The sequence below is a fragment of the Pollachius pollachius genome (assembly GCF_949987615.1).
Source record: "Pollachius pollachius genome assembly, chromosome: 8".
Classification (NCBI taxonomy): Eukaryota; Metazoa; Chordata; class Actinopteri; order Gadiformes; family Gadidae; genus Pollachius; species Pollachius pollachius.
The window spans coordinates 6,339,518-6,365,095 of record NC_136941.1 but is presented as its reverse complement, the minus strand read 5'-3'; the positions used below and the strand labels follow the sequence as shown (position 1 = coordinate 6,365,095).

The 25,578-nt window shown below is 45.2% G+C and overlaps 2 protein-coding genes and 1 pseudogene across 3 annotated transcripts; 1 reads left to right on the top strand and 2 right to left on the bottom strand.

The window, feature by feature from the left end:
* Nucleotides 1-2,255: 2,255 nt before the first annotated feature.
* LOC307079815 (C-reactive protein-like) lies at nucleotides 2,256-3,937 on the bottom strand (the record flags this gene model as incomplete). Its single annotated transcript, XM_079742322.1, has 3 exons — nucleotides 2,256-2,694; nucleotides 3,419-3,614; nucleotides 3,880-3,937. The coding sequence occupies 3 exons, from the start codon at nucleotides 3,935-3,937 to the stop codon at nucleotides 2,256-2,258; spliced, it is 693 nt and encodes a 230-aa protein (XP_079598448.1).
* A 4,543-nt stretch (nucleotides 3,938-8,480) lies between these two features.
* Nucleotides 8,481-9,346, bottom strand: LOC307079814 (putative nuclease HARBI1; annotated as a pseudogene). The gene has a single exon. The product of its transcript is annotated as a putative nuclease HARBI1 (transcript).
* Nucleotides 9,347-10,167: 821 nt separating this feature from the next.
* LOC307079382 (cytochrome P450 4V2-like) lies at nucleotides 10,168-24,288 on the top strand. Its single transcript, XM_079741687.1, has 12 exons — nucleotides 10,168-10,602; nucleotides 11,380-11,492; nucleotides 11,607-11,692; nucleotides 12,968-13,158; nucleotides 15,078-15,147; nucleotides 15,342-15,468; nucleotides 15,838-16,017; nucleotides 18,446-18,548; nucleotides 20,016-20,150; nucleotides 20,534-20,713; nucleotides 21,167-21,334; nucleotides 23,109-24,288. Exons 1-11 carry the CDS (start codon nucleotides 10,398-10,400, stop codon nucleotides 21,325-21,327), a joined length of 1,551 nt encoding a protein of 516 aa, XP_079597813.1. The 5' UTR covers nucleotides 10,168-10,397; the 3' UTR covers nucleotides 21,328-21,334; nucleotides 23,109-24,288.
* Nucleotides 24,289-25,578: the final 1,290 nt, after the last annotated feature.

Here is a 25,578-nt window from a genome sequence, read left to right as displayed (position 1 = left end):
GAATAATATTACTCAACAAAATGAACTCAATAACAAGATGTTAAGGATAACTCAATAACAAGATGTTACTGCCGGTTCGGCTTGGCAGTGTAAAAAGACCTATAGCCTACTTCATCCTGCCCAACAATATGGGCAGGATCTAGACCAAGCTCTCCTAATCGGGTCAGCAATAGCTGTGTGTCAATGCCTAGCCTCTGCGTTTGAATGATAATGAATGAATGGAACGTTGCATATTTAATGTCTACAAAAATTCTAGACTAGAGAGTGCGCGCCAATCAATGAAACCTTATGCGGAATCAGATAAAGTCGGCTCTCTTTGCTGCACGAAGTATGTTTCAGAAATCAGCACATTAAGTTAAATGTAGTTGTCACAGAAGGTATTTTGGATTTTGTAATATGGAATTATTTCAGGGGGGGAAATGCCGTGGAAAAATGTATGCACAGTGCGTTCAGGATTAGGACTGATATAGCATAAGGCGGCCTAGGCCTACTCAATTGTGTTTTAATATCTTTAGCATTCATATTATTTCAGTCTATTCTTTTCGTAGGCTACTCTGCTGTTGGCCTTGAATGGGAGATATTTTAACCCTTTTTAACCCCATTTTCCTGCGACATTCCTGCGTCTCCCCATCCTACATAGCCCGTTTCAGCACCATGTCAGTGGACAGTTACAATCCTACGAACGTCGTGAGTCCAGTGAACGCGCGTTCATGTTAAGAGGAGTTTCAGGAAACGCTCCAAAGAAATTCACGATGGTTCGCAAGATCCATCGTGAGAATGATCATATGAGCGAAGATCCATCGTCATCGGGAAACGAGGCCCTGATCAATAGCTGGACCTGATCAATAATAGATTATACTGATTATGCGCCCCCCCCCCAATATTTATTTGTTTATTTAGCAGGGACAATGCACAGCTTATTAGCAGTACCAGAGTTAGCTATAAGCTCATTTTCATCTGTAGTCCCTGGGCAGGAAACAGAGGATAACATCTCTGTCAAAAGGGAAACCTAACACTAAAGTATAAAAACAATAACAAACAATTTTACAACAGTAAAACGCAACACAATACGACCAATAAAATCACAACATTAGGACAGCACCACAACAACAACAACAACAACAGCACAGCATTGGGACACCACAACAACAGGACATCACAAAATTAAGACTACAGTCTATGCATGATGGGTACATGCTTGGGTTAATTTCAGCCATGACTTCATCTTAAATGTAAAACCAGCAAAGGTGTTCCACTCTCTTATCTCGCTTGGTACTGAGTTCCAAGACTTTGTGGCTCTAACTGAAAATACGGATGTGCCAACCTCAGTGGATCTGTGCTGTACTACACAGTCCCCTCTGTTAGACGTTCTAGTTCTGCTTCCATTGGCTGAGCGCAGTGACACAAACTCATTCAACGGAGGAGCGGCCAAATCGTTCATTATTTTGTAAACTAAACATACATCGGCAAGAAACACAAAACTTGGCTTTTTGTCCAGTACTTTGAGTGTTTGTTTGTAAAGTGTTTGCGGTGGAGCAAGTGTTGTTTTTCCAGTTTGTGACCAGCTTGTAAAACAGTATGAGATGTGTGAAAAGATCATGGAGTGCATGTAAAGTTTTGCTGCATCCAGAGGGAGCTGGTTCCTAATATACCTAAAATACTTATGTACCATATTGATCGCGTTAAGGCTCTAGGGTCACTGGAGCTTCAGGGACATGAAAGGATAACTAGTGAAGCTAGAATAGTAAGCATAGCTAGTGAAGCTAGGATAGCTAGGGAAGATAGGGTAGCTAGGATGGGTAGGATAGCTATTGATGCTACAATAGCTAGGGAAGCTATTACACTTATTGAAGATAGTGTAGGTAGTGAAGCTGGTATAGCTATTGAAGCTAGTGTAGCTATTGAAGCTATTATAGCTAGTGAAGCTAGTAGTGAAACTGGTTTGTTGTGTTTAAGGTTTTTGTTCCATCGAAATAAACAAATGGATTAATTGACACAGTTGGACAGTTACATACTGGCTAGAACCGGCCCCTGTGAATCTATGTCAGTAGACATGATGTCCTTTAATCCCCCGCCTCGCCTCCAGCGATCAGCCCCGGTGTTGTAATTGGTCGGTTTGTCGGGCCCTTCTGTTCGTTAATCATTGCATTTGATGAACAGTCGTAGCCCAGATGTATTTCTTACATTATCGGCCGAGGCCCGCGGAGACTAAAACAAACCCCAGACACACAACGTCATGATGCACGGTGGCTTTGTTAGTGTGGTGTTTGGGGGATGGGGTTCAGATCTGGGGAGCTTCTCTGAAACTCAACAACGCTCCCAGTGAGTATAAGAGTCAACGTGGCCCAGTCAAGGACGTTGGCATCTGGGAAACTTTGCCCAGTGGACAGCTGCTGAATTGTGTGTGAAGGCAGAACGCGGTCCCACATGTTCACCCCGAAGATCTCCCCCACAAAACTCTGCTCGGCCTGGAAGGCCCCGAGGAAGTTGTCGGGGTCCTGGCCCAGGATCACCCTGCCCCCTGGCTGCACCCTGTGGCCCTTCTGGAAGATCTGGGACGCAGAACTCCAGCCGTTGACGTACATCGTGGTCTGCCCCGTCAGCGAGTCCCAGGTCAAACACACGTGGTTCGCCAGCGGTCCCAGCTCCGGAACCTCAAAGAGAGCCCCCGGTCCGCTCAGGTAGAGGGACAACCTTAAAAACCAACAAACACACGCCGTGAACACAGATGTGGACGAGTATCGGCTCAGAAGATCATTGATGTTAGTTCACTGGAACTCAAAGTTGATTTTTTTGCTTCTATGAACCCCAGACCGCTGCTGGGGTTTCAGTCGGAAACCTTTTCACGTTCAGTCACGCGTACGCAACCCATCTGAGTTGTTAATAGAGGAAGGCTTTTCCAATGGTGCCTTCCCAGATTTTCTCCTACCGTTTGGAAATGAGGCTGGTAGCATCAACAGGTACATGTGGAACGATGAGGAGGCCAAAGTATTTCTCTCATCTCTTCCATGGGAAAACCATGACAACCACTTTCTAGGCTTTTCGTAGCCTCGCTTATTCGCTCCCGATCAGTTGTTGGAAAGGTGCCAGTTAGTATTTTGTTTTTGCCAGATTTTCTTAAAATTAGCTTTAAAATTTGATTTGAACACGGCCAATGACGTCATCACTGAATTAAACAATAGAGAGGCAGTCAGAATCCATGTTCTGAGGAACTTCTTTGTTTTGTAGTAATTAACCATTTCATGTATGTGAAATTGATGTTTTCCCTGCATACGTTTTATTAAAATGATTCTATGTTTCGTCTTGTGTTTTTTAATGAATTTTTAAATTAATTCCACATAAATAAAGGGCATTCGTTCCGGAATGATTTCATGGACGCCATATCTTTTCAGGGAGCATTTGGAATCCAGCAGCTCACCTGCCGTCCGTCTCGCGACACACATTGAGTTCGTCGAAGTTCTGCGTGCGGTAAGCGAAGAGGATGACCTCACGCTTCCCTTTGAGCTCCGTGGCGAACCTCAGGCAGAGTGTGAAGGCGTCTAGGCTGAGCGGCTTTGCGGGAGTCAGCTCCACGAGGCTGTCGGCGGTCTCTTCAGGAAACACCAGCGAGCGGCCTGCAGATCAGTGAGGAGCAGCTGGTCAACAGGGCCTCGTCTAACCTCATCACCGTGAATGTTGCTCCGCCATTGATTCAACCAAATGGATTAACTAGAAAACGCATTTCCTGCAGAACATGTGAGTGCTGTAGTGCAAAGTGAGGTTGAAAAAAAAATGTTTTGGTTAAGCCACATGGTTTAAGACGAAAGAAATGTGAAATTAATCAAGCGAAGGGATTTGGATGAAGGGGAGACAGAAGGGGGGACGTGGGAACGACATGACCTGCTTCGACATCAGAGAGCAAGACGGCCGCCACGAACATGGAGAGTATCAGCTTCATGTTGACAGACCTACACACACACACACACACACACACACACACACACACACACACACACACACACACACACACACACACACACACACACACACACACACACACACACACACACACACACACACACTGTCAGGAGATACAGTGGGGCAAAAAAGTATTTAGTCAGCCACCAATTGTGCAAGTTCTCCCACTTAAAAAGACGAGAGAGGCCTGTAATTTTCATCATAGGTAAACCTCAGCTATGAGAGACAAAAAGAAAAAAAAAATCCAGAAAATCACATTGTCTGATTTTTTAAGAATTTATTTGCAAATTATGGTGGAAAATAAGTATTTGGTCACCTACAAACCAGCAAGATTTCTGGCTGTCACAGACCTGTAACTTCTTCTTTAAGAGGCTCCTCTGTCCTCCACTTGCTACCTGTATTAATGGGACCTGTTTGAACTCCTTATCAGTATAAAAGACACCTGTCCACAACCTCAAACAGTCACACTCCAAACTCCACTATGGCCAAGACCAAAGAGCTGTCAAAGGACACCAGAAACACAATTGTAGACCTGCACCAGGCTGGGAAGTCTGAATCTGCAATAGGTAAGCAGCTTGGTGTGAAGAAATCAACTGTGGGAGCAATTATTAGGAAATGGAATACATACAAGACCACTGATAATCTCCCTCGATCTGGGGCTCCACGCAAGATCTCACCCTGTGGGGTCAAAATGATCACAAGAACGGTGAACAAAAATCCCAGAACCACACGGGGGGACCTAGTGAATGACCTCCAGAGAGCTGGGACCAAAGTAACAAAGGCTACCATCACTAACACACTACGCCGCCAGGGACTCAAATCCTGCAGTGCCAGACGTGTCCCCCTGCTAAAGCCAGTGCATGTCCGGGCCCGTTTGAAGTTTGCTAGAGAGCATTTGGATGATCCAGAACAGGATTGGGAGAATGTCATATGGTCAGATGAAACCAAAATATAACTTTTTGGTAAAAACTCAACTCGTCGTGTTTGGAGGAGAAAGAATGCTGAGTTGCATCCAAAGAACACCATACCTATAGTGAAGCATGGGGGTGGAAACATCATGCTTTGGGGCTGTTTTTCTGGCAAGGGACCAGGACGTCTGATCCATGTGGCGAAAAGAATGAATGGGGCCATGTATCGTGAGATTTTGAGTGAAAACCTCCTTCCATCAGCAAGGGCACTGAAGATGAAATGTGGCTGGGTCTTTCAGCATGACAATGACCCCAAACACACCGCCCAGGCAACGAAGGAGTGGCTTCGTAAGAAGCATTCCAAGGTCCTGGAGTGGCCTAGCCAGTCTCCAGATCTCAACCCCATAGAAAATCTTTGGAGGGAGTTGAAAGTCTGTGTTGCCCAGCGAAGGCCCAAAAACATCACTGCTCTAGAGGAGATCTGCATGGAGGAATCGGCCAAAATACCAGCAGCAGTGTGTGAAAACCTTGAAAAGACTTACAGAAAACATTTGACCTCTGTCATTGCCAACAAAGGGCATGTAACAAAGTATTGAGATGACCTTTTGTTATTGACCAAATACTTATTTTCCACCATAATTTGCAAATAAATTCTTTAAAAATCAGACAATGTGATTATCTGGATTTTTTTTTTTCATTTTGTCTCTCATAGCTGAGGTTTTCCTATGATGAAAATTACAGGCCTCTCTCATCTTTTTAAGTGGGAGAACTTGCACAATTGGTGGCTGACTAAATACTTTTTTGCCCCACTGTATGTGATGGATTCTTATACATGATGTATCAAGGTACGTACCTGAGCTCCTGTGATCTGCAGATGTGGATCCTAGCGACCAGATAGGTTTTATACCCTGTGTTTGTGTGTGCGTGTGTGTTTGTAGAGGAATAACCTTTGTGTTGTTTTTGCATCAAAAATGGAAAGACAAGTATTGCAGGTGGAAGGACTGACCTGTGGAGGTTAAAGTCTCGCGTTTGTTTACTGGGACCCACCCCGTCGAGAGACATCTATATTCCGATTGGCTGGCGGCAAGGGCGTAGCGGGGGACAGAGGGAACGTGTCCCCTCCAATATTGGAGACGGGCGCATTTGTCCCACCTAAAAATTATACCGGGGGGAGAAAAGTATTTTATTTCATTTTGAAAGCGCAACACAGCGTCTTGTCACCGGTTCTTATTCTAAAAAACTGGATGATTGAGCGTGCAATTAAAAAATTGATTTGATATTTATCAGTTCATTGCTATCATTCAAAATGTGTTTTCCTTTACATTTACAAATGTATCTTTTTAGTAGAATAAAATATATTTGTGAATTTTTTCAGTGTTGTTAATTTATGACATATTACTGTTCAAACCATTAACGGATCTGTCAGGTTTCCGATATGTGTCCCCCCAATGTTAAACTCATTCCTACTGGCTGGCGGTCATTTACAGCCTAAAGGCTACTAGCTCATTTGCATAGAGTTTAGCTGTTTTAAACTCTCATTTACAGCTTTACAGCTTTAAAGCTATCACTCAAGCGTTTTATCGCTCCTATTGCTTTATCGCTCATGTCTAATAGAAAGTGAATGGGCGTTTATCGCTCAAAACGCTGTACAGCTTTTGGTGTGAACGCACACTAAGTGTTTCTGTAGGGTGGATTTCACCTCAGAGTTTTGTGTTGTTCATTCACTGTATACTACTCAAGTTGCAGTCGGTAACATACATTGTCTTTTTCTTTTTAGTCTTCCTCAACCAGAGCATGGTTTGCTTCAGTGATCAGGACAGGACCGTGGTTTTTCAGGGCAACCTGTACCTGAAAAACAACAGATATTTTGTTGATGAGGGCCTCAGGGTGGCCGCAAACATGCACCCTGCAGATTGCACTTGCACGGGTGAGTTAAGAAGCATTACACTGTTGACATGAGCATACTTCAACAGTAATTCATCCCTGGGTGCTGCAAGTACTGTGCTGACATGTTTCTTTCATGAATCAGATACCTGCAATGTGCAACCCCCTTCAACACTGCAGGTGAATGAAGGATTTTCAAAAGCACAGACCCTCTTCCTCATCGCCCTTATGAGGGTGGAACTAGAGGGCAGGGGACCTGCAAAGTCCCTGAATGAACTCAACCGGCGGCTGAGGCTTGGAAAAAGCACAAAGAAGCTGTTATGGGAGATGGCAGGGAAGCTTCTCATACAGTTTGGGGAGCAATTCCCACAGGAAAAGGTGGCCCGAAAGTGGCAGGCGCTGGTGGAAGCCTACAAGAAGATTAAAGACTAACATTGCCTTAACAGGAAGGGGCCCTGTACACATCTCTTTATTCAGAGATGGACGAGCTTCTTGGGGGCAACCATGACATGGACCCACCGGTTGTGGGGAGTGATGGTGCTGGTGTGGTGGTGGTACACTGGCCAGAACAACTGAGGCGGCAAAACAGTACTCCCTCCCAAGTGCCTACAACAAGCAGATCGTTTTCCACGCCGCCCACCAGAGCTCTCTCACCAGCGCAGCCCACCAGCTCCTCTTCCCTGTCTCATGCCTCTACAGCCAGTTCACCTCCACGGCAAGTCCCCACCAGACCCTCCAACACCCCAAGTTCGCGTAAGCGGCAGAGGGAGGACGACCTTTTGGATTACCTGGAGAGGTCCGATGCTGCTGCGGCGGCTGCTTCTGAGAGATTGATGATGGCGATGAGGGAGGATCAGAGCAAGCTCCTCCAGTTGTTAAGCAAGATAGTTTCTATTTCTATTTCATATTTTCAAGTATTTTATTTGCATGCAATCTTTTATTGAATTCAAACTCTATTTTAAGTCAAATTAACATTTAGTTTCACTTTTATTTGTACTGCACTCAATCTATTATTGAATTTGACTACTTAAACTTTCTATTTTAAGTTTAATTAACCTTGTTAATCTTCCTAGTTTGATGTGTTTTGCTAGCCTGGCTATTGCCAGACCAAACTCAATCATAGATTGCATGCTGGTCTGGGGAAGCTGCTGTCATTTTCTTCAGCACAAGAGGCGTGACCAACGGGCATAGTTCAACTGACTCTGTACGCAATTGGCTGCTTGCCATCGCTTCCCTGTCGTCATTGTGTTAAACGAGCTAATAGCGCGCCAGAGGAAAAAGCCAGCTTGGTGATCGGCTCCCGCAAAAACGTATCGGGAGCAGAAAGAAATGTATTGCTCTTCTCCAGACCCTTCTGCAGGGCGATTCAAATCGACGGCAGAATGGGCTGGGGGCACCCAGTTTAGTGTTTTGCATTTTTATGGTGTCTCTTAAAAAGTCTGCTTGAATGTCACCCAAGCTTGTTCAGTTACAACGGCACCTCACTGCAAACGAGTTGTGGCCAAAGATTTCTCTAATTAAGTAAAATCACTTAATTAATTCTCTACTTAATTAATTCTCTAATTAAGTAAAATCACTGAAAACAAAGTGTTAGGCTTTCAGACACATTCACTTAAATTGTTTCTACAATGTCATTCCTGTACTGTAATACCCGAGCCTTTTCATTTCCACCCATTAAATAAACTGGATTATAACAACGACACATTTTATGGTCAAACACTTTTATTACAAAATGCAGGAATAATGGGAGCAATATACATCATACAAGTAAAACAATTCAGAAAATGGGAACTAGATAGAAGCATCTTTCATTTAACGTAACTAAAAAATTGCCGGAACACCACTCCCCGTTACCAGCTCCCTCTCTTGGACACCCTTCTGGGTGTTCATCACAACCTATCGTGGCACCTTGGGCAAAGTTGTGAAGGTAACATGCAGCCAAGATGATCTTCACCACAGTGAAGATGCACGTGTTCTGCAAGTCTCTCATGCGCCTCCACTTGCACTTCATCCTCCCAAATGCCTGCTCAACGACGACTACCCCGGACTATGTCGGTGTTGCTGCGCAGCTCTGTATCTGTGAGCCCCGTTGTCATGCCGGGGGGGTGACGATAAAGGGGAAAAGCCTGACCGATGTAAGCACTATCCCCCAGCAGACGGTACTCCCATCTTCTCCTGCCATTCTTCGAAAAATGAGGAGGTCCGCGGCAGCTTGGCATCGTGCACTCTGCCAGGGACCCCAGTGAAGACGTTGATGAAGCGGCCTTCAGCATCAACAATCCCCTGGAGGAGGACAGAGCAGTAGGAGTTCCTGTTCGTGTAGTCGAATCCTCTGACCGGTGGCTTCTGGATCCTGATGTGGCAGCCACCAATCGCTCCAATGACCCCCTCAAGGCCACATGTGCGTTGGAAGATGGTGGTAGACACCCTCTTCTCACAGCATGTAGGCCAAGAGACAGAGCCCATCCAAGGGTGGACATGATGGTCAGCACTCAGAGTATGGCACGGTGTGCTGATGAACGAGAGACGTTGAACTTGTCAGATATCTCCCGGAAGCTGTTCGGGTTTGCCATGTACTACAGGAACATGAGCACCATCTTGGCAATAGGCAGGAGAGGCGGCCCTTGGTTGTGGTCACTTTCCAGGCCACCCTCCTCTAGGTGCCTTTGAAGGACCTCAAACCGGGTTCTTGGGATTCAGAAATGCCGGGAAAATGTGTAGGTATCCATGTCCAGAAATCCCTATGTTAGGGAGGGGAAAATTAGGAAAACTGTGATTAATAGATAACGTGAAATATAACAGTTCATATCGGCAACCATGTTCAGTTTTGTGTTTCTATTCCATACATCACAAGGCAACGAATCTATTCATAACGAAAATAATTTAAAAATAATAGTTTGTCCATTGTACTTTTTGCCTTAAAAAGGTTACATTCACATTAGCCAAACGTTATCTTAAGCTTCTAAAATTTATTTCTTCTAAATCTGTTACAAGAAATGCGTAACATAGAAGAGAATAGAAGTACAGAGCAACGCTTGGGCATCACAACAGTTAACGTCGCTATTGTTTTTAGCACACCTGTAGCTAGTTTGCTAGCCTTCGAGTTAAAGTTGCTTTTTTTATAACGCTGCAAAAACGTCTATACACGACCAAACCTACTGAAGTGTGAACATACCATTGGGTCTGCGGTTTCTCTTTCTCGCCTCATCCTGGAGATGAACTACAAGCTCGCACCGTTGTTTGAAAATGGTCTGCAATAGTGAGGCAGCTACCGTGGTGGCGTCCATGTTGTTCTCCGACTCGTTGTGCCACAAAGACGAACAGGAACGCCCCGAAGCTGGAAATGAGGATGATAGAATGCAACGTGGAAGTACTTCCGCACGAAATTCCGAGCGAAATCTCCGACCCAGCAGAGTGTTCAGAGCACTTTCCTCCGAGCTTAAGGTCCGAAAATCCGACCGTTTTGAAGGCGGCACAATAACATACTACATTATGTACGTCATTGATGAGATAAGGCATTAAGGTAAAGACCTTATGTGGCCAAAGGTAGGCTACAGTTCCAAGAGTTGAACTGCCAAATGCAAAAGATAACAGCATATATCCTGGGCAGGCGTACTTCCTGACACGCTATTTCCCCTCAGACATGCTATGAGTGTGAATATGGCATTTTTGCTGAATGATCTTTCAGTGTCTGTAGTCGCAACCAGTGTTTTCCTGGCTATCCTGAGCTACTCAACGTACCGCCTGCTCATAGGACACCTTCTCCAGTTTTATCAGCTGAAGAGTATTCCAGAGGTCGGAACCTCGTACCCCTTCATTGGACACGCGCTGATTCTGAAAAAAAAATCTGGAGGTGAGGAACCAAAGAGACTCACTGAGATTAGAAACTGCAGAGGGGTTTAGGCAAGGGGTGTATGACAGATATGATAGATATACAGAGCAAGGATCCCCTGGATTATAAAACAAATGCACTTTAGCATAGCAGGTGTTGAATCCCAGCCCAAAGGTTCTGCAGCCCAAATGTTGGCAGCCTTGAGCAAGACGTCTAACTCGTGCCAGCACTTTAATGATATGTGTATGATAAACTCTTTTCAGTTTTGACTCGAATATGTGGTACTATTCAGCAATTTATGGAGTAGTGGGACAGAACCCCCACCACTCTGCCTTGATACGCTGTTATCATCCCTATGTTGACTGTGTGGTAAAGCTGTTCATTTGGGGTACATGCATAACATGTTTTATTGCTGGGAGCTACAACTGAAGTCACAGGTTATTACCTATATAGCATTACCTAAGCTAAGCACTCGTTCTCTTTCAGCATGCTGTGTCCGGTTTGCTGGCATTGCATTAAATGGGAATCGAAAAAGTACCTCTGCAATGGTACTTTATGCAGTTATTCTGGCTGGTGTTGGCTATGGATATGGATATTAACTGGTGGAAGTTGTGTAGTGTTGTGTTCCGACGGCCAGCCTATAACGGGTACTGCGTTTGATCCACGAAGTTTGCCGTCCAGGCTTCCTGGAGCAAGATCCTATAACCCCCCCGAATGCCAGGGACGTGTGTTCTCAAGGTGCATCGATTTGAACATTCACAGCCGGTTCTGTTCTATATGTTTGAATGCATTTTCCAGATTTCTTCTACCAACTTGTTGAGGCGACAGACAAGTTCCGTAGCAGTCCACTGTTGAAAGTATGGCTCGGTCCGGTCCCCATGCTGATGCTGTACCATCCAGAAACGGTTGAGGTACATTCACTTCTGTTCTGTTCTTTTATGCATGGGATGCAGTACTATAATTCAATACAAAACCAATAATATTGAATTTATTTTAATTATTATTATTATTGTACATGGAGTTAGGCTCTTCTGAACAACTCAGTTCACATGGACAAGGCCCACATATACAGCTTTCTTCACCCATGGCTGGGCACAGGTTTACTTACAAGGTATGTACAGCGACAAACACATGACTACTTTATACTGCTACTGTCAAAATGCTGTACCATTCTGAATGCTATCACATTAAAAACAATACTGTCAACCACAGCGGCCCTGCATTAACAGAAACAGACAATATCAAATTAATCACAAAATGAAACATAGATTACACCATTTTTTCAAAACGCGTTACATACTTTATTACACATGGTGAATCACATCACTAGCACTGTGTGTTAGAGAGAACACATCAATTATCTTACTTTAATTATCTTGTACTTAACCACCACCATGGCCTCCCCGAACTTGCAGAATATGCGCAGAACCAATGCTAGTGCAATGCATTGTACACACACTGACCTGTGTGGCATGGAGCGCACCATTTGATATTTTCCCCGCTTCCAGATATGCCGATTTGTAATCTTTTTTATCAGGTCACATCATTTTTCTGTAAAGTAACCTCATTTAATTTGCTAAATACTCTTCACAAGATAATTTAGATAGTCGTTTCTTTCCTTTTCCAGTTGGATCTTTCTCTCATTATATCTTATCTCTGTGCTTTTCCAACCCAAAAACATATCCCCGAAATTTATTTTGGGGATTACATGGACAGATTAAGCTTGTTGTTGTATGTAACACTGCCATGCTGAATACATCATGTGGTGGGATTAACTCCCCCATGAGGTGGGTAGAGGTATTGTCAAACCTCATAGCTAAGTTTTACATAACAATAGATATGGCTTTTTCAGTACACAACAATGTTGTGTTGTCACACATGATCCAGATCTGAATAATCGGACATGGTATGCGTGTCATTTATATTTCATAGTTTGCTATTCACTTTTCACGACTTTTGCAGAGTAATGCAGAGAATATACTGTATGTGTAGCATGTTTGCTGCTACACGTCACCTGGGTGGCTGCCCCAGTCCACCTAGGTGGCTTTGACTGGGCTCTTCCTGAACAAGGTCACAGTGGTGTGGTGATGGTGGAAACCCCTTTATTGTAGAGTTTGAAGACGGTGGTAGAGGAAAATGGTGATCCAATGACCATGCTGCCATGGAGGAGATCTCCCCGAGTGTGTGTGGGGATGGCTGGTTTAACCTGTTAAACCAGCCTCACCCAGCCCCAGAGACCAAGAGGTCAGACTAAGGCTAGGTGAGGCTGCTTAAACCAGCCACACAGCCAAACAGTATGCTTCACAAAATGATATCCAAATGGCCAAATCGTATCACGTCGAGTCAAGTGGCCTTAAGTTGACCATGGCTCCCCTTCTCTGGACAGCACCGGGCCTAAGTGGCGCCAGCGAAGAAAGATGCTGACTCCTACCTTCCACTTCTCCATCCTGTTGGAGTTCCTGGAAGTGATGAACGAGCAGGCGGACATCCTTGTGGAGAAGCTGGACATGGAGGTGGGGGAGGGCCCCTTTGACTGCTTCCAAACCATTACCCTGTGTGCGCTGGACATCATCTGTGGTGAGGAGGCCAGCTTAAAGGTCCCATGGCACGCTACTTTATGGAAGCTTTAATATAGATATTAGTGAGCCCCTAACAAAGTATTTGAAGACGATCCCGAAATTCAGACGTGGTGCAGAATTACAGCCACTACGAGCTAGTCGCACATTGAGCTTTCCCCAAACGCGCCGTTTCGGTGTCTGTAGCTTTAATACAAATGAGAAGGAGAGAGGCGGGTCAAGGAGGAGGGTGGGGGTGTGGCCCTGAGCAGCTTGCGGCCATGGTACCATGGTACCAACCACCAGTGGATGTATCGCAATGGCGAGGCGCACACAACCTTTGGCCATGTTCTGTAAATATTCTAGAACACTCCGGGTGCTCCGGCGGGAGTCCTGGAGCTCTATATCTAAATAATATCATATTATACATAGATATCTATATCATATAATACATATTATCACGGCCAAAAGCTGTGTGCGCCTCCAGACGATATTACGAATCTCAAACGATCGCGTCGGTTTCTCCGACGTCTCTGGTTCTTCCACATCCACATCAATCTGAAGTAGACTGAACCACGACATGGAGGAGAAAGGGATTGTTGCCCAAGATTGTTCACCGCGGTTGTCTCCCGCCGGAGCCTCGCTGCCAAGGGACCACCGCCTAGGCAGCGGGCAGCGCTTAGGCACCACCGCCTCCTGCAGCTGGCAGCGCCGAGGCGGTGGTCCCTCGGCAGCGGGAAGCGGGGCTCAAGCGGGAGACATTCGCGGGCCAGGCCACAATCCCTTTCTCCTCCATGTCGTGGTTCATGTACTTCAGGGAGTCAAAGCGAAAGTTTCCTCCTTCTCAACCATGGCTGAGATAACCCCCACTACGAGTCTCGTTGTGGAAATACCAGAGACGAAAGTCTGACGTGTTATGCTCCATAACACCAAAAGCAGAACGGTTATCCAAATAACAAAGAAGTGTACAACACTTGCATTACAATCCAGGAGGTCTATGTATATCTAAATAATATATAATACATAGATATCTATATCATATTACATTGAGACTGTCCTAAGCTACGGCATCTCACTGTGGTTTGCCAGTTACACTGCAGCTGAGAGGAAAGCGCTCCAGAGGGTCATAAAAACGGCACAAAAAGTTATTGGATGTCCTCTTCTCTCTCTTGAGGATGTCTACAATAGACACTGCCTCAGGAGAGCTCATAGCATCCTGAGGGTCTCATCCCACCCAGGCCATGACCTGTTTGAACTGTTGCCCTCTGGGAGGCCCTATAGGGCAATCAGATCAAAAACAAACTAAAAAACAGTTTCTACTCCAGAGCTGTTATTTCTCTAAATAATGCAGAATTATAAATTATTGCATTATCATACCAATCTGACCTTTAAAATTGGCTGACATTTTAAAATACATATATTTGTTTTTGAGTTCTTTAACATTCTATATATATATATATATATATATATTTAAAAAAAAAAACTTTTCTCATTTAATTTTTCTTTTAAAAAAGCACTTATTTTGAGAGCCTTTACCCCAATTTCGTTGCACTTTGTGCATTGACAATAAAGAGATTCTGATTCTGATTCTGATAATACATATTATGACTGCCAAAAGCTGTGTGCGCCTCCAGACAATATTATGAATCACAATGAACTGCGTCGGGCTCTCCGACGTCTCTAGTTCTTCCACATCAATCTGAAGTAGACTGAACCGCGCGCTGCCCGCTGCCGGCTGCCCGCTGCCGGGCGGTGGTGCTTCGTGGCTGTGGTGCCTCGCGGCAGCGGGCGTCGGGCAACGGGGCTTCGGCGGGAGACAATCCCTTTCTCCTCCATGTCGCAGTTCATGTACTTCAGTGAGTCAAAGCCAAAGTTCCTTTTCCCCAATTCCTTCTCAACCATGGCTGAGATAACCCCAATTTTGAATTGAATGTCTTTCAGAAACTGCAATGGGAAAGAAAATGTATGCCCAAAGTAATTCAGAATCCCATTATGTCCAGAGTGTGTACAAGTGAGTCACACACACACACACACACACACACACACACACACACACACACACACACACACACACACACACACACACACACACACACACACACACACACACACACACACACACACACACAACAAAAGGCCTCACAATGATGCATTTGAAGCCTTTCATGACGTTTCTCATGACGTTTTTCACTCTCACTTTCCAAGGATGAGCGACATCATCACGCGGAGGCAGAAGATGCCCTGGTTCTGGTGGGACGTCAGCTACAACCTTTTCGGCGAGGGGCTGGAGCACAACCGGAGACTGAAGACCCTCCATGAAGTCACCTCCAACGTGAGTGCTATCTCCACTGTTAACACAGTGTTAGAGGAGGAAAGAATAAATAGAAGAAGCTGTATCTGGTATTGGGGACACTCCAACTTCCAAGACTTCCAACGAGTCATTTGATAGCCAACAGGAGCCTAAGGACTAGCCTAAGGAGGCTCATATGACTGGCGATTTGATCATGTGGGTCCGGTAATTTAGTTTTGAAGAATAAATCATGTATTCAACCCCTCCCTACCCACGAACAACCCAGATCTCATTCCACACCTATTATCCAAGACGGACTGGAGCGGGAAAGAGAGTCAAGCGTGAAAGAGTGGTTTATTGAGGATGGGCAGCCCCAGGACATTGCCTCTATGTCTCTCTTTCACCCTCCAGGTGATTCATGAGAGGGCAGACCACCTCCGTTTGGAGGAGGAGGACTCTGACAGTGTTCCGGGGAACGGGACCAGGAATAGGCGGGCCTTCCTGGACATGCTCCTGAAGACAGTGGATGAGGGAGGGAACAAGCTGACCCACAGGGATATCCAGGAGGAGGTGGACACCTTTATGTTCGAGGTGAGGAGTTTCTAGGAGCCACCTTGGTGTGGGTGTGTGTGTGGGTTTGTGTATTTGTTTAGGGGTAAGCGTGTGTGTGGGAGAATGTGTAAGTGCCCAAGTGTATCTGTTAGAGCCCGACAGATTAAGGATTTTTAAGGCCGATACCGATACAAATATTTGGTGATTAGAAAATTCCGATATATCAGCCGATATATATTTCAAAAAGAAATTCCAGAAACGGGTAACATAAAACATAAACAGATTTCCCTAACATTGGGTCCTCACTAAAATAATAAGGTAATGCAGTTTAAAAAGAAACTTTATTTGATTGTTTTATTGTCACAACAGAAAAGTACGGAACCCGTAAAGGGAAATGGGGTAAAAAAGAGTGTAAAAAAGTGTTTCTCGTGAGCAAGAGAAAGTATCTGGTGAGCACGAGAAAGTAGGCCTATCTCGTACGCATATCACTGGCTGTGTGTGTGTGTGTGTGTGTGTGTGTGTGTGTGTGTGTGTTGGTGTGTGTGTGTGTGTTCCCTCCAGGGCTGATGCTCTCTCGGGGGCAACACCCTTCACTTTGACCGGCAGTGGGTCTGCTATAAGGTCGGAATATGGTCGGAATGAAGCGGCCACCGATTCTTGACAGGCTGGGTACTTTATTCTGACACACAACCGGACTCGTTCATTACTTTACTAAACTGACACGCACACTACCGCTCGCTCTCCTCGCTCGTCCACTCACTCGCTGATGTCACTCACACTCACACACCAACACACACACACACACGCACACGCACAAGCACACTGCCAGTGATATGCATACAAGATAGGCCTACTTTCTCGTGCTCACGAGATACTTTCTCGTGCTCACGAGACACTTTCTCGTGAGCACCAGACACTTTCTCGTGAGCACCAGACAGCCTACTTTCTCATGCTCATGAGAAACGTCATTTATTTTTTTACCCCATGTCCCTCTACGGGTTCCGTAGAAAAGAACAGCAAAATATATTAAAGTTCTGATGAATAAAATGTATAAAAATACTTAAGATATGAAACTCAAAGTCCTTTGAACAAAACACAATAACCAAAAAGAGAAAGAAAAAACATTCATTAATCGGCCATTATGGCTGAGATGAGGTAGCTGCCTCATGGGCTGAGATGAGGTTGCTGGACTCAATGTGGATTTTCCTGCCCTTATTGAGACCTGGCTAGCCAATACTGGAAAGGAGCAGATGAGGGAAAGAAGAGAAAAATGCCAGGGGGCACATAAAGAAATCAAGACCAAATACAGGTGTCCAGACAAGTTCATCGGTACAATGCGAAATCACAATGGCATGTGGAGTTCGTAAAATGGTGTGATACGAGGGGGTCATTGTGCCAATGCTCTTGAGCAGGGTGATGTCTTCCGTGCTGCCAGACACACTCAAAACAACAACACTGGGTTAAGCCTCGTCTATGGTTTTGACGGCGGGCTTTCAATCTGCGGAGGATACAAGCCAAAACAGGAAGTCACTATTCGATAACTTTTGTTTGCTGATGACTGTGCTCTGGCTGCTACATTAAATGAAGAACTGCAGGACAGCCCAGTATGACCCCTTACTCTCAGGCCTTTGCCCTAATAATCAGCACAAAGAAGACCAGAGTCCTGTACCAACCTGCTCCTGGGAAGCCCTACACTGAGCCCACTAGATTTGTGAACGACCAAAAGCTTTCAGCCTTTAAAAAGTTAACTTGTATTGGAAGTACTTGTCTTATGCTGTGCACCTGGATGATGCAGTTAACATCTGGATGACCAAGACCGGTGCATCTGGCGTGGCATCAAAGAGTTTCAAATAGACTAACTGAGACGATAAACTTAAAGGTCCAATGGCATGAAAATCTCACTTTATGAGGTTTTCTAACATTAATATGAGTTCTATCGTCCCCCAGTGGCTAAAACTTGCGTTCGGTGTAAAACGAGCACTAGGTATCCTGCTCGCCTTTGAAAAAATGAAAGCTCAGACGCGCTGATTTGGAATGTGGCCCCATATGTCGTCATAAGGGGCCAAGCTCCTCCGCTTTCTCTGCCTTGCCCGCCCAGAGAGTTTGGCCTGCCAATGAGACAATAAGCTACGACCGTGCGAGCGCCACGTGTGTGTGTGTGTGTCATCTGTGTTATGAAGGAACTGGTAGGGGTTAGGCATCTTGCTCAAGGATGCCTACAGGTTAGGCTTTGGACTTTGGGGATTGAAGACAGTACCTTTCGGCTGAGTGTGGAAAACCCCTAGTCGATACACTACCCTTTAGCGGACACTTTTATCCAAAGCGGCTTAATGATCTCAGATCTAAGTCGTGCAAGTTGGGGGGTCAGAGCGTCTTGCTCACCGATGCCTAGGGGACATTTCAGGGGAAATCACCTCACACCTCTCTTGCTTTCCTCCAATATTGTGTTTATTTTTCGTCCCCCAAGGGCCATGACACGACCGCCGCCGCCATGAACTGGGCCGTGCACCTGCTGGGTTCACACCCAGAGGTGCAGAGGAAGGTACATCTGGAGCTCGAGGAGGTTTTCGGTAAAAACAGATTTTAAAATAAACATAATGGCTCCTCTCACCTTCTCACGTTCTTGACATCACCTGTTTCCATGACCCACGGGGCCCCCTCCTCTTACTCATCGCTGATGAGACCCGTTTCCTCTCGGGGGAGACAGAGAGAATGAGCGAGCGAGAGTGAGAGAGAAAGAGGATCAGAGGTAGAGAAGATTGAGGTATAGGTTTATGTGTAAATAAGCACCCAGGAAATGTGTGCCAAAACAAACTGTGTTTGTTTAGTTCGGGCCGTGTGGAGGTTGTTCCACGCTCTTGTTCCAAAATGTAAAACAGAATAGCCTGTGGCAAGAGCAGGTGCGATGCAAACATTCCCCACCACCTCTGGTTCTGCTCTTGTGCCTTGAAAAGTTATATGATGAATGTGAGGCCAGAGGCCAGAGCTGCATTCCAAGCATTCACCTAAATTCCAGGACTCGTTTGTACACAACACAGCACATCTCTCGTTATGTTCGCGTTTGCGTAAATTTCAGGCATATTAGTGTAGAAATGTTTACCTTGTGAGGCAATCCTGATCTCACAAGTTCACATTCGGTTTCTCTCTGAAGATCAGTCTGGCCTCCAGCCCGTTAAAATCCTCTCCCAAGATTACAAACTGATAAGAACGCTGCAGTCTGCTGAATCCAAATAAACAAGAGCAGAGCCAAAATGAATTGTAAAAATCGATAGAGCCATCCGAAACTGACTGAATAACGATGTTAATGGTAAGCTTACATTTGAACATTTCTCGGAAGGGAAGATGTTTTTGTTTTACTTCCAACCGGATTCGACAAGATAGCAACTAAATTAATCAAATTCACTTAGTTATTGAATCTGATTGGCTCAAGTTTATAGCACAATATTCTGATGCGCCTACATGTGGAAATGAATTGCTGCCGAGGCCACGGCCAGACTGAAATCCATTGCAAAGGGCATACTTGAATATCAGGATGGTCTCACAAGGTCATACAAGCCCTGTGAGATTATCAGAAAAGATGGATTATCTGTCTTGGACTGGCTGCCCACCTAGTAATATGACAGATAGTTGGTAACAGGCAAACCCCTTTTCATCTTGAAAACAAGATGGGTTCATCTCAAGTGGTTATTCCTAATAAAGAAATTTGAAGAAAAAAATGATATTATTGTAGCGGGGTTCACTCTGTGTTGTGTATTTTAATTGAAGACACTTCGACGACCGGGTAGATGATGTCGTATTTATACTCACCAGCCTTGCATCTTCTTCTCTTTCAAAGTCAGCAAAACAGAGAGCGCAAACTAACACATTCCCGAATTTCACTTAATTTGGCCAATCTGCTCCTTCAAAATAAGAGACCCCTGCATATCTAGTAATAGAACTTTAAACAAGGGTATCTGCTTCTAACCTAGCGCCACAGCATCACACTGCTACATTATGAATCACCGGTAATGGGCTTGACACTTTGCCCCTCTGCTCAGGCGGGTCCAAACGACCCATTACTATGGAGGACCTGAAGGAGCTCAAGTACCTAGACTGCGTCATCAAGGAGTCCCTGAGGATCTTCCCCTCAGTGCCCTTCTTCGCCCGGACACTCTGTGACGACATCGTCATTAGTAAGTATGAAACACAAAAGCTCTGCAGTTCTTCGGGGGGGGCGGGTGGATGATGTATAAGTGGTGCGTGTGTTCAACTCCCAGGTGGAAAGGACAGGGTGTGAAGGGGTTGTATTTTCATGGTTGAATGCACTTATTGTGAGTCGCTTTCAATAAACGTGTCAGCAAAATGAATGAAATGTGATGTCATTTAATTATAATACTGTCCTGTGTTAATGCTGTAACACCCACGTTTCCCATCTAGGATTAATAAAGTGCCTCTTCACTTCCTCATCAATGACTATATAGTAATTTGATAATAAATAAACACGTGCCACAATGTATCACAACTGGCGGCCATTTTGAGCGTGACCCCAATCTTCCACCTGTGTCTGTGCCTGCAGACGGCTTCAAGGTGCCCAAAGGAGCCAACGCCCTCATCCTAACCTACGCCCTCCATCGGGACCCCCGCTACTTCCCCAACCCCGAGGAATTCCAGCCAGAGCGCTTCCTGCCAGAGAACTCCGTCGGCAGACCCCCATACGCATACATACCCTTCTCTGCTGGCCTTCGGAACTGCATCGGTAAGAGCGGAGGGGGTCGCTGGGGTTATATGGTGGATTGGTTTCAATCTGCTAGACAGGCTGTTGGATGACGTAAATGTTGATGCCTTTGATGTAGCTAGTTCGATCTCCTGGCTGAGTGTCGAGGTGTCTCTGAGCAAGACGCCTCTCCCTGACTGCTCCTGACGAGCTGGCTGTCGCCGTGCGTGGTTGACTCCGCCGTCGGTGTGGGAATGTGTGAATGAATGGTTAGACACTTTGGATAAAAGCGTCAGCTAAATCCCCTAAATGGAAATGGAAATGTAGCGACATGAGTTTGTAACGACGCTCTGCTCTTAAAATAACTCTTGCTGAGAAGGGGGAAGAGTGGAAGAGTGGAAAAGGACCACGTGTCATGAGTGAGTCGTGATAATGTTTGTGTGTTTGTTAAAAATCTGGTTTGAATCGTTGTTCTTTTTTTGGATCCGTGCGCAGGCCAGCGTTTTGCCATGATGGAGGAGAAAGTGGTTCTGGCGTCCATCTTGCGCTCCTTCAACATCGAGGCATGTCAGAAACGGGAGGAGCTCCACCCCTTCGCAGAGCTAATCCTGCGGCCATCTAACGGCATCCTCATCAAGCTGGAGAGGAGGGAGTAGATCTCTGGTAAGGGCCAACTCCAGGGGAGAGAGTCACCGGCTGCCCACGATGAAAGATAGATAGTATCTGTCTAGAAAACAATGCTAAGATTGGTTGGTGTTGTGAAGCTTTTTTTTTTGTATAGTATGGTATAGTATTGGTCTTTTTTTCTTTTTTCTTTTTGGACAATAACAGTCTGGGTGATCAAACCATCGTAACTCTCTCTCCTGGCCATCTTTTACCATTTGTCGAAGCACTTCTTTGTCCAAGAGCCAAAGGAGTACTTTGCGATAACAGGCCTTCCGCAAATGTGCTACAATAGCAATAAAGAGCATTTTCCTTTATGATAAGACGGTTGTAAAATACTTTCACAGTTATTTTGTCCACAAACTCCCTTCTGTCCTACTTTTGGTCCAAAATGCTATAATGGCCCTTGTTTACATTCGTAGCATGGGCGCCAGTGGCGGTGGGTCAATAGAGGGCGCTAGGGCGCCGCCCCTCCGTGAAATATTAACTTGAATATATCTGCCAACTATTAATCAACTATTACCAATACAAAATAAATCAACAAAAATACATAGCGTTTATCCTCGTTTAATTGTGTGATATCATGTGATGTCACTGCCATCAACCATTTAAATGCGTCTGAACGTCAATGATTTGGGCTAGGCTAGTTATTGGTCATTCGAAATAAAGCCCTCCTCCAAGTCAGGGGCGCCGGCCACGTTGGAGTCAATGTAAGCTCGCTAACTTTTTGCTGTCTATCAAGCAGACAGCTTTTCATTGGCGCAAGAAAATTCGCCCTCGGGTCGCACCAGTGTGCACCCCAGGCCAATGATATCGCTTTACTTTTTTGTTATCACGACATGGTTGGACAATTCAGCGAATCAATCAAATAGGCTACCTCCCTCAGCAGCATTCGCGCAACACAACTACATGTAGAGAACAGATAGATCGCTAACTAGCAGGGAGTTGTAAGCACTTTCCACCCTTTTCAGTGGAGGAATTGGACTTCCCAAGCAATGTTATGCTTAAAAGGAGCAAGTTACATATTAATTTAGTCTTTCGGCCTGTAGCATATAAAGAAAATGAAGCAACTGTCCCATATTTCTAACTGCATTTGAAGTAGACATTGAGACTCACAAAAATGGACGCTATAGGACATTGATCATGATTGGTCTCAATATCAGAATAACAACAATGGGTCAAATAGCAATGGCTGGTGGAATGGCCATGAAGCAGGTTTGTATATGCATTGCAAGCTTGTCCAGGCCCTGCAAGTCAGGATGTAGGCTATGAATCTGAATGAATAGTAGGTAAATAGGTAGTGGCCATCTCCAAAATGCACCAGAATACAGGAAATCAAATCTATTAGATTATTTTTTTTTTATGGGAGGGGGGGGGGAACCCAGACCCCCTGTCTATTACTGTGCCCCACCATCCTTTTTTGATCACCAGCCGCCACTGATGGGCGCCAACCCCTAAAGCTCTTTGGCTGAATCAGTAACAGGGATTTTGACAACTACGTTGGTAGAGGAAGTTTTAGGGAAGCCAGGAGAGACGGCTACAAAGATTTAATCAACCAGATCTTCACTTGTTCTTTAAGTGTATCCGCACTTACACAACAATAGGACAAAACAGCTCCTGGATGGGGGAACCTCAATGTACAACCACAGCACTTAGATGGAGATTGAAGTACACACTGTTTTTGTTTCTCCAATTCGCAATCAGTGGTTATTTAGAGGGATTTCCTCAAGGCTCACGTGTCCAACCCACTCTCTCTCTTTCTCTCCTCTTCCAGGAAGTGAAACAATTCAATTGATTCACATGATTCCTGATAGAATGCCCCCTGTCCTCTGAAGCCCCCCCCCCCCCCCCCTCAGGAGGGGGTCTTCAAGGAGCTGCAGGCAAGGAAGTGGTTCCCACGCTGCAGTGTTTCAAGTGCTAATCCAGCTCAGTGTTTCAAGTGCTAGGAGGGATTTCGTAGGGGGGGGGGGGGGGTAGATGTTTGTGTGTCTATACAAGTGTCTGTATTTGTGTGCATTTTTATATGTGTGGATTAGTGTATCTCTATGTGTAGATATGGGAATGTGTGAATCTGTGTGTGTGTGTGTGTGGATGCATGTGCCCCTCTCACTGTGTAGACTGTGTTCTAAAATGATGACACCGCTTACAACAAAGCCACTATCTTTGCACAGCATGCTAGCTGTTGGCCAGCATGAGCAGTGGCACGAAACACAGAATCCAAACTTGTGGTTTGTTTTTGGCCACTACTTCAGAGAGCTGCTAGTCCGGGTGATTAGCATGCGCTTACCTCGGTTGGACAAAACACAGCTATGGGAGCGGCTAGAGTCTCGTTTGGAATATAATAAAAAACAAATTGACATCTATTATGAAACAATATAATGGATGTCAATGGCTCACCAGCTGCCCAGTTTCAGATTTACATCTGGGCAAAGACAATGTCAACAGGTAACCTGGGGTCTTAACCAACCAGCCAAATACTTGAATAATAAGCTGTTTGTATACTGTGTTTCCCTGCCTCTGTAACTATTACTCTATAACTATAACTATTAACGACTGCCAAGAAACGGATAAGAGAGAATATTCCTCATAAAGCATTAGCAGCTGGGAAAAAAAAGGGTTTAGATTAAACACACAAGAAGTTGAATCACCACGCATGATGTGTGCTCTATTAGGATTCTGCTTGTATGCTTGTATGGCAGGGAGGTCTAATGTTAGTCAGGCCCTTGGCGATGTCAATCCTGGCTGGCTAAAAGTTTGCTGTAGGCTAGGGGTTGGGGGATCAATGGTATTGAAGCTACCCAATGAATAATGCACGAATAAATTATAAATCTCTTGCGTAATAAAGTAATATTAATAAGTAATGAGATCCCCCGTACACGCTTCCTAATGAGAAAATGACCATGCCTCGTCACTGTCTCGCCTTGACTTGTGTAACCTCAAGCGATGACATTTTCTGTCTCCTTTGTGTGTGTGCGTGACTGCGTCTGCGTGTCTGTGTCGGGTTTGGTCTAAATGGTAAGCTAAGCTCTTGAGCGCATGTGCTCTGTATAATGGGTAAATATATATATGTTTTTTTATTTTTGGATGTTCCAGGTCCAAGCAGCTAGGGCCCAAAGCCTTTATTGTTGTTGTTGTTGTTGTTGCAGTAGTGGCAACTTGTTGCAGATGCTCCAAATCCAATTCCAAGGCGATGCCAGTGCCTCATGCCCCCTTCTCGTCCCACTCGGAGCCCAATGTACAAACGACTCTCTTGTTTCAAATACAAAACACCTGTTTCCACTGGAGAGGACGTTCAGGGCTAGGTGCTGCTGACTCTGCTCAACGCCACTAACGACACCCATGGTGTGAGCATCAGAACTGCAATCAGCAAGGTGCTGACATCCACTGGGCTTCCCCCCACCTTAGTGCATTGTGTGTGTGTGTGTGTGTGTGTGTGTGTGTGTGTGTGTGTGTGTGTGTGTGTGTGTGTGTGTGTGTGCGCGCGCGCGCGACCCCCGCTCACATCCCAAGGTCAGTGACATCTCTAAGTCACGTCTTCTCCTTCTCTAAGTCACATCAAAGTGAGTGTCAGCAACCCAGGGCCTACATGGAGGACATATGAGCTGAGACGTCAGGGTTTTTTATCCATGCACTTGGGCAATGTGTTTTTTGGGTCAATTCTGTGAGTCCCTTAATGCAGCATATATTGTAAGCCTTGTCAATATGTGCGACCAACCCGGTATCACGCGATTTCGTGCTCATGCACACGAGCGTTAATCTTTTGAATCGTGTCCCAGAGCACGATTGTCCGACTTTTTTCGTGCTACACAGAACGAAATGTAAACCAATGCATTCTGAATGGAAGCGTTGCTCTGACAATTTTGTGCTCCACGAAACAAAACGAGAGAGAGAGAGGCTTCAGAAGGGGTGTGCGCAGATACAGTACAGTACACCCTCTAGTTATGTATACATTTCAATATCTCCGATTTTTGAAGCAGACCTCAAAAACTGAAACGAATTGTTTGTGCTCCACAGAACGAAATGTAAACCAATGCATTTTGAATGGAAGCGTTTCTCAGACAATCTTTGTGCTTCACAGAACGAAACGAGAGAAAGAGGGAAAGGGAGGGAGAGGGAGAGGCTTCAGAAGGGGTGCGCGCAGATAGTACAGTGCACCCTCTAATTATGTATGTGTCAAAACAACAAATGCATCAAAGGGTAAGTGTAGTGTACTAGGGATACTCTGATTTTCCCCGTTTTTTTAC

What these genes read in the sequence shown, in the direction of transcription:
- LOC307079382 (XM_079741687.1), top strand. Translation starts at nt 10,398, where the DNA reads ATGAGTGTGAATATGGCATTTTTGCTGAATGATCTTTCAGTGTCTGTA. An exon ending in TATGTCCAGAGTGTGTACAA is followed by an intron (nt 15,148 to 15,341) that starts GTGAGTCACACA and finishes TCACTTTCCAAG; the next exon opens with GATGAGCGACATCATCACGC. An exon ending in TGGCCTTCGGAACTGCATCG is followed by an intron (nt 20,714 to 21,166) that starts GTAAGAGCGGAG and finishes ATCCGTGCGCAG; the next exon opens with GCCAGCGTTTTGCCATGATG.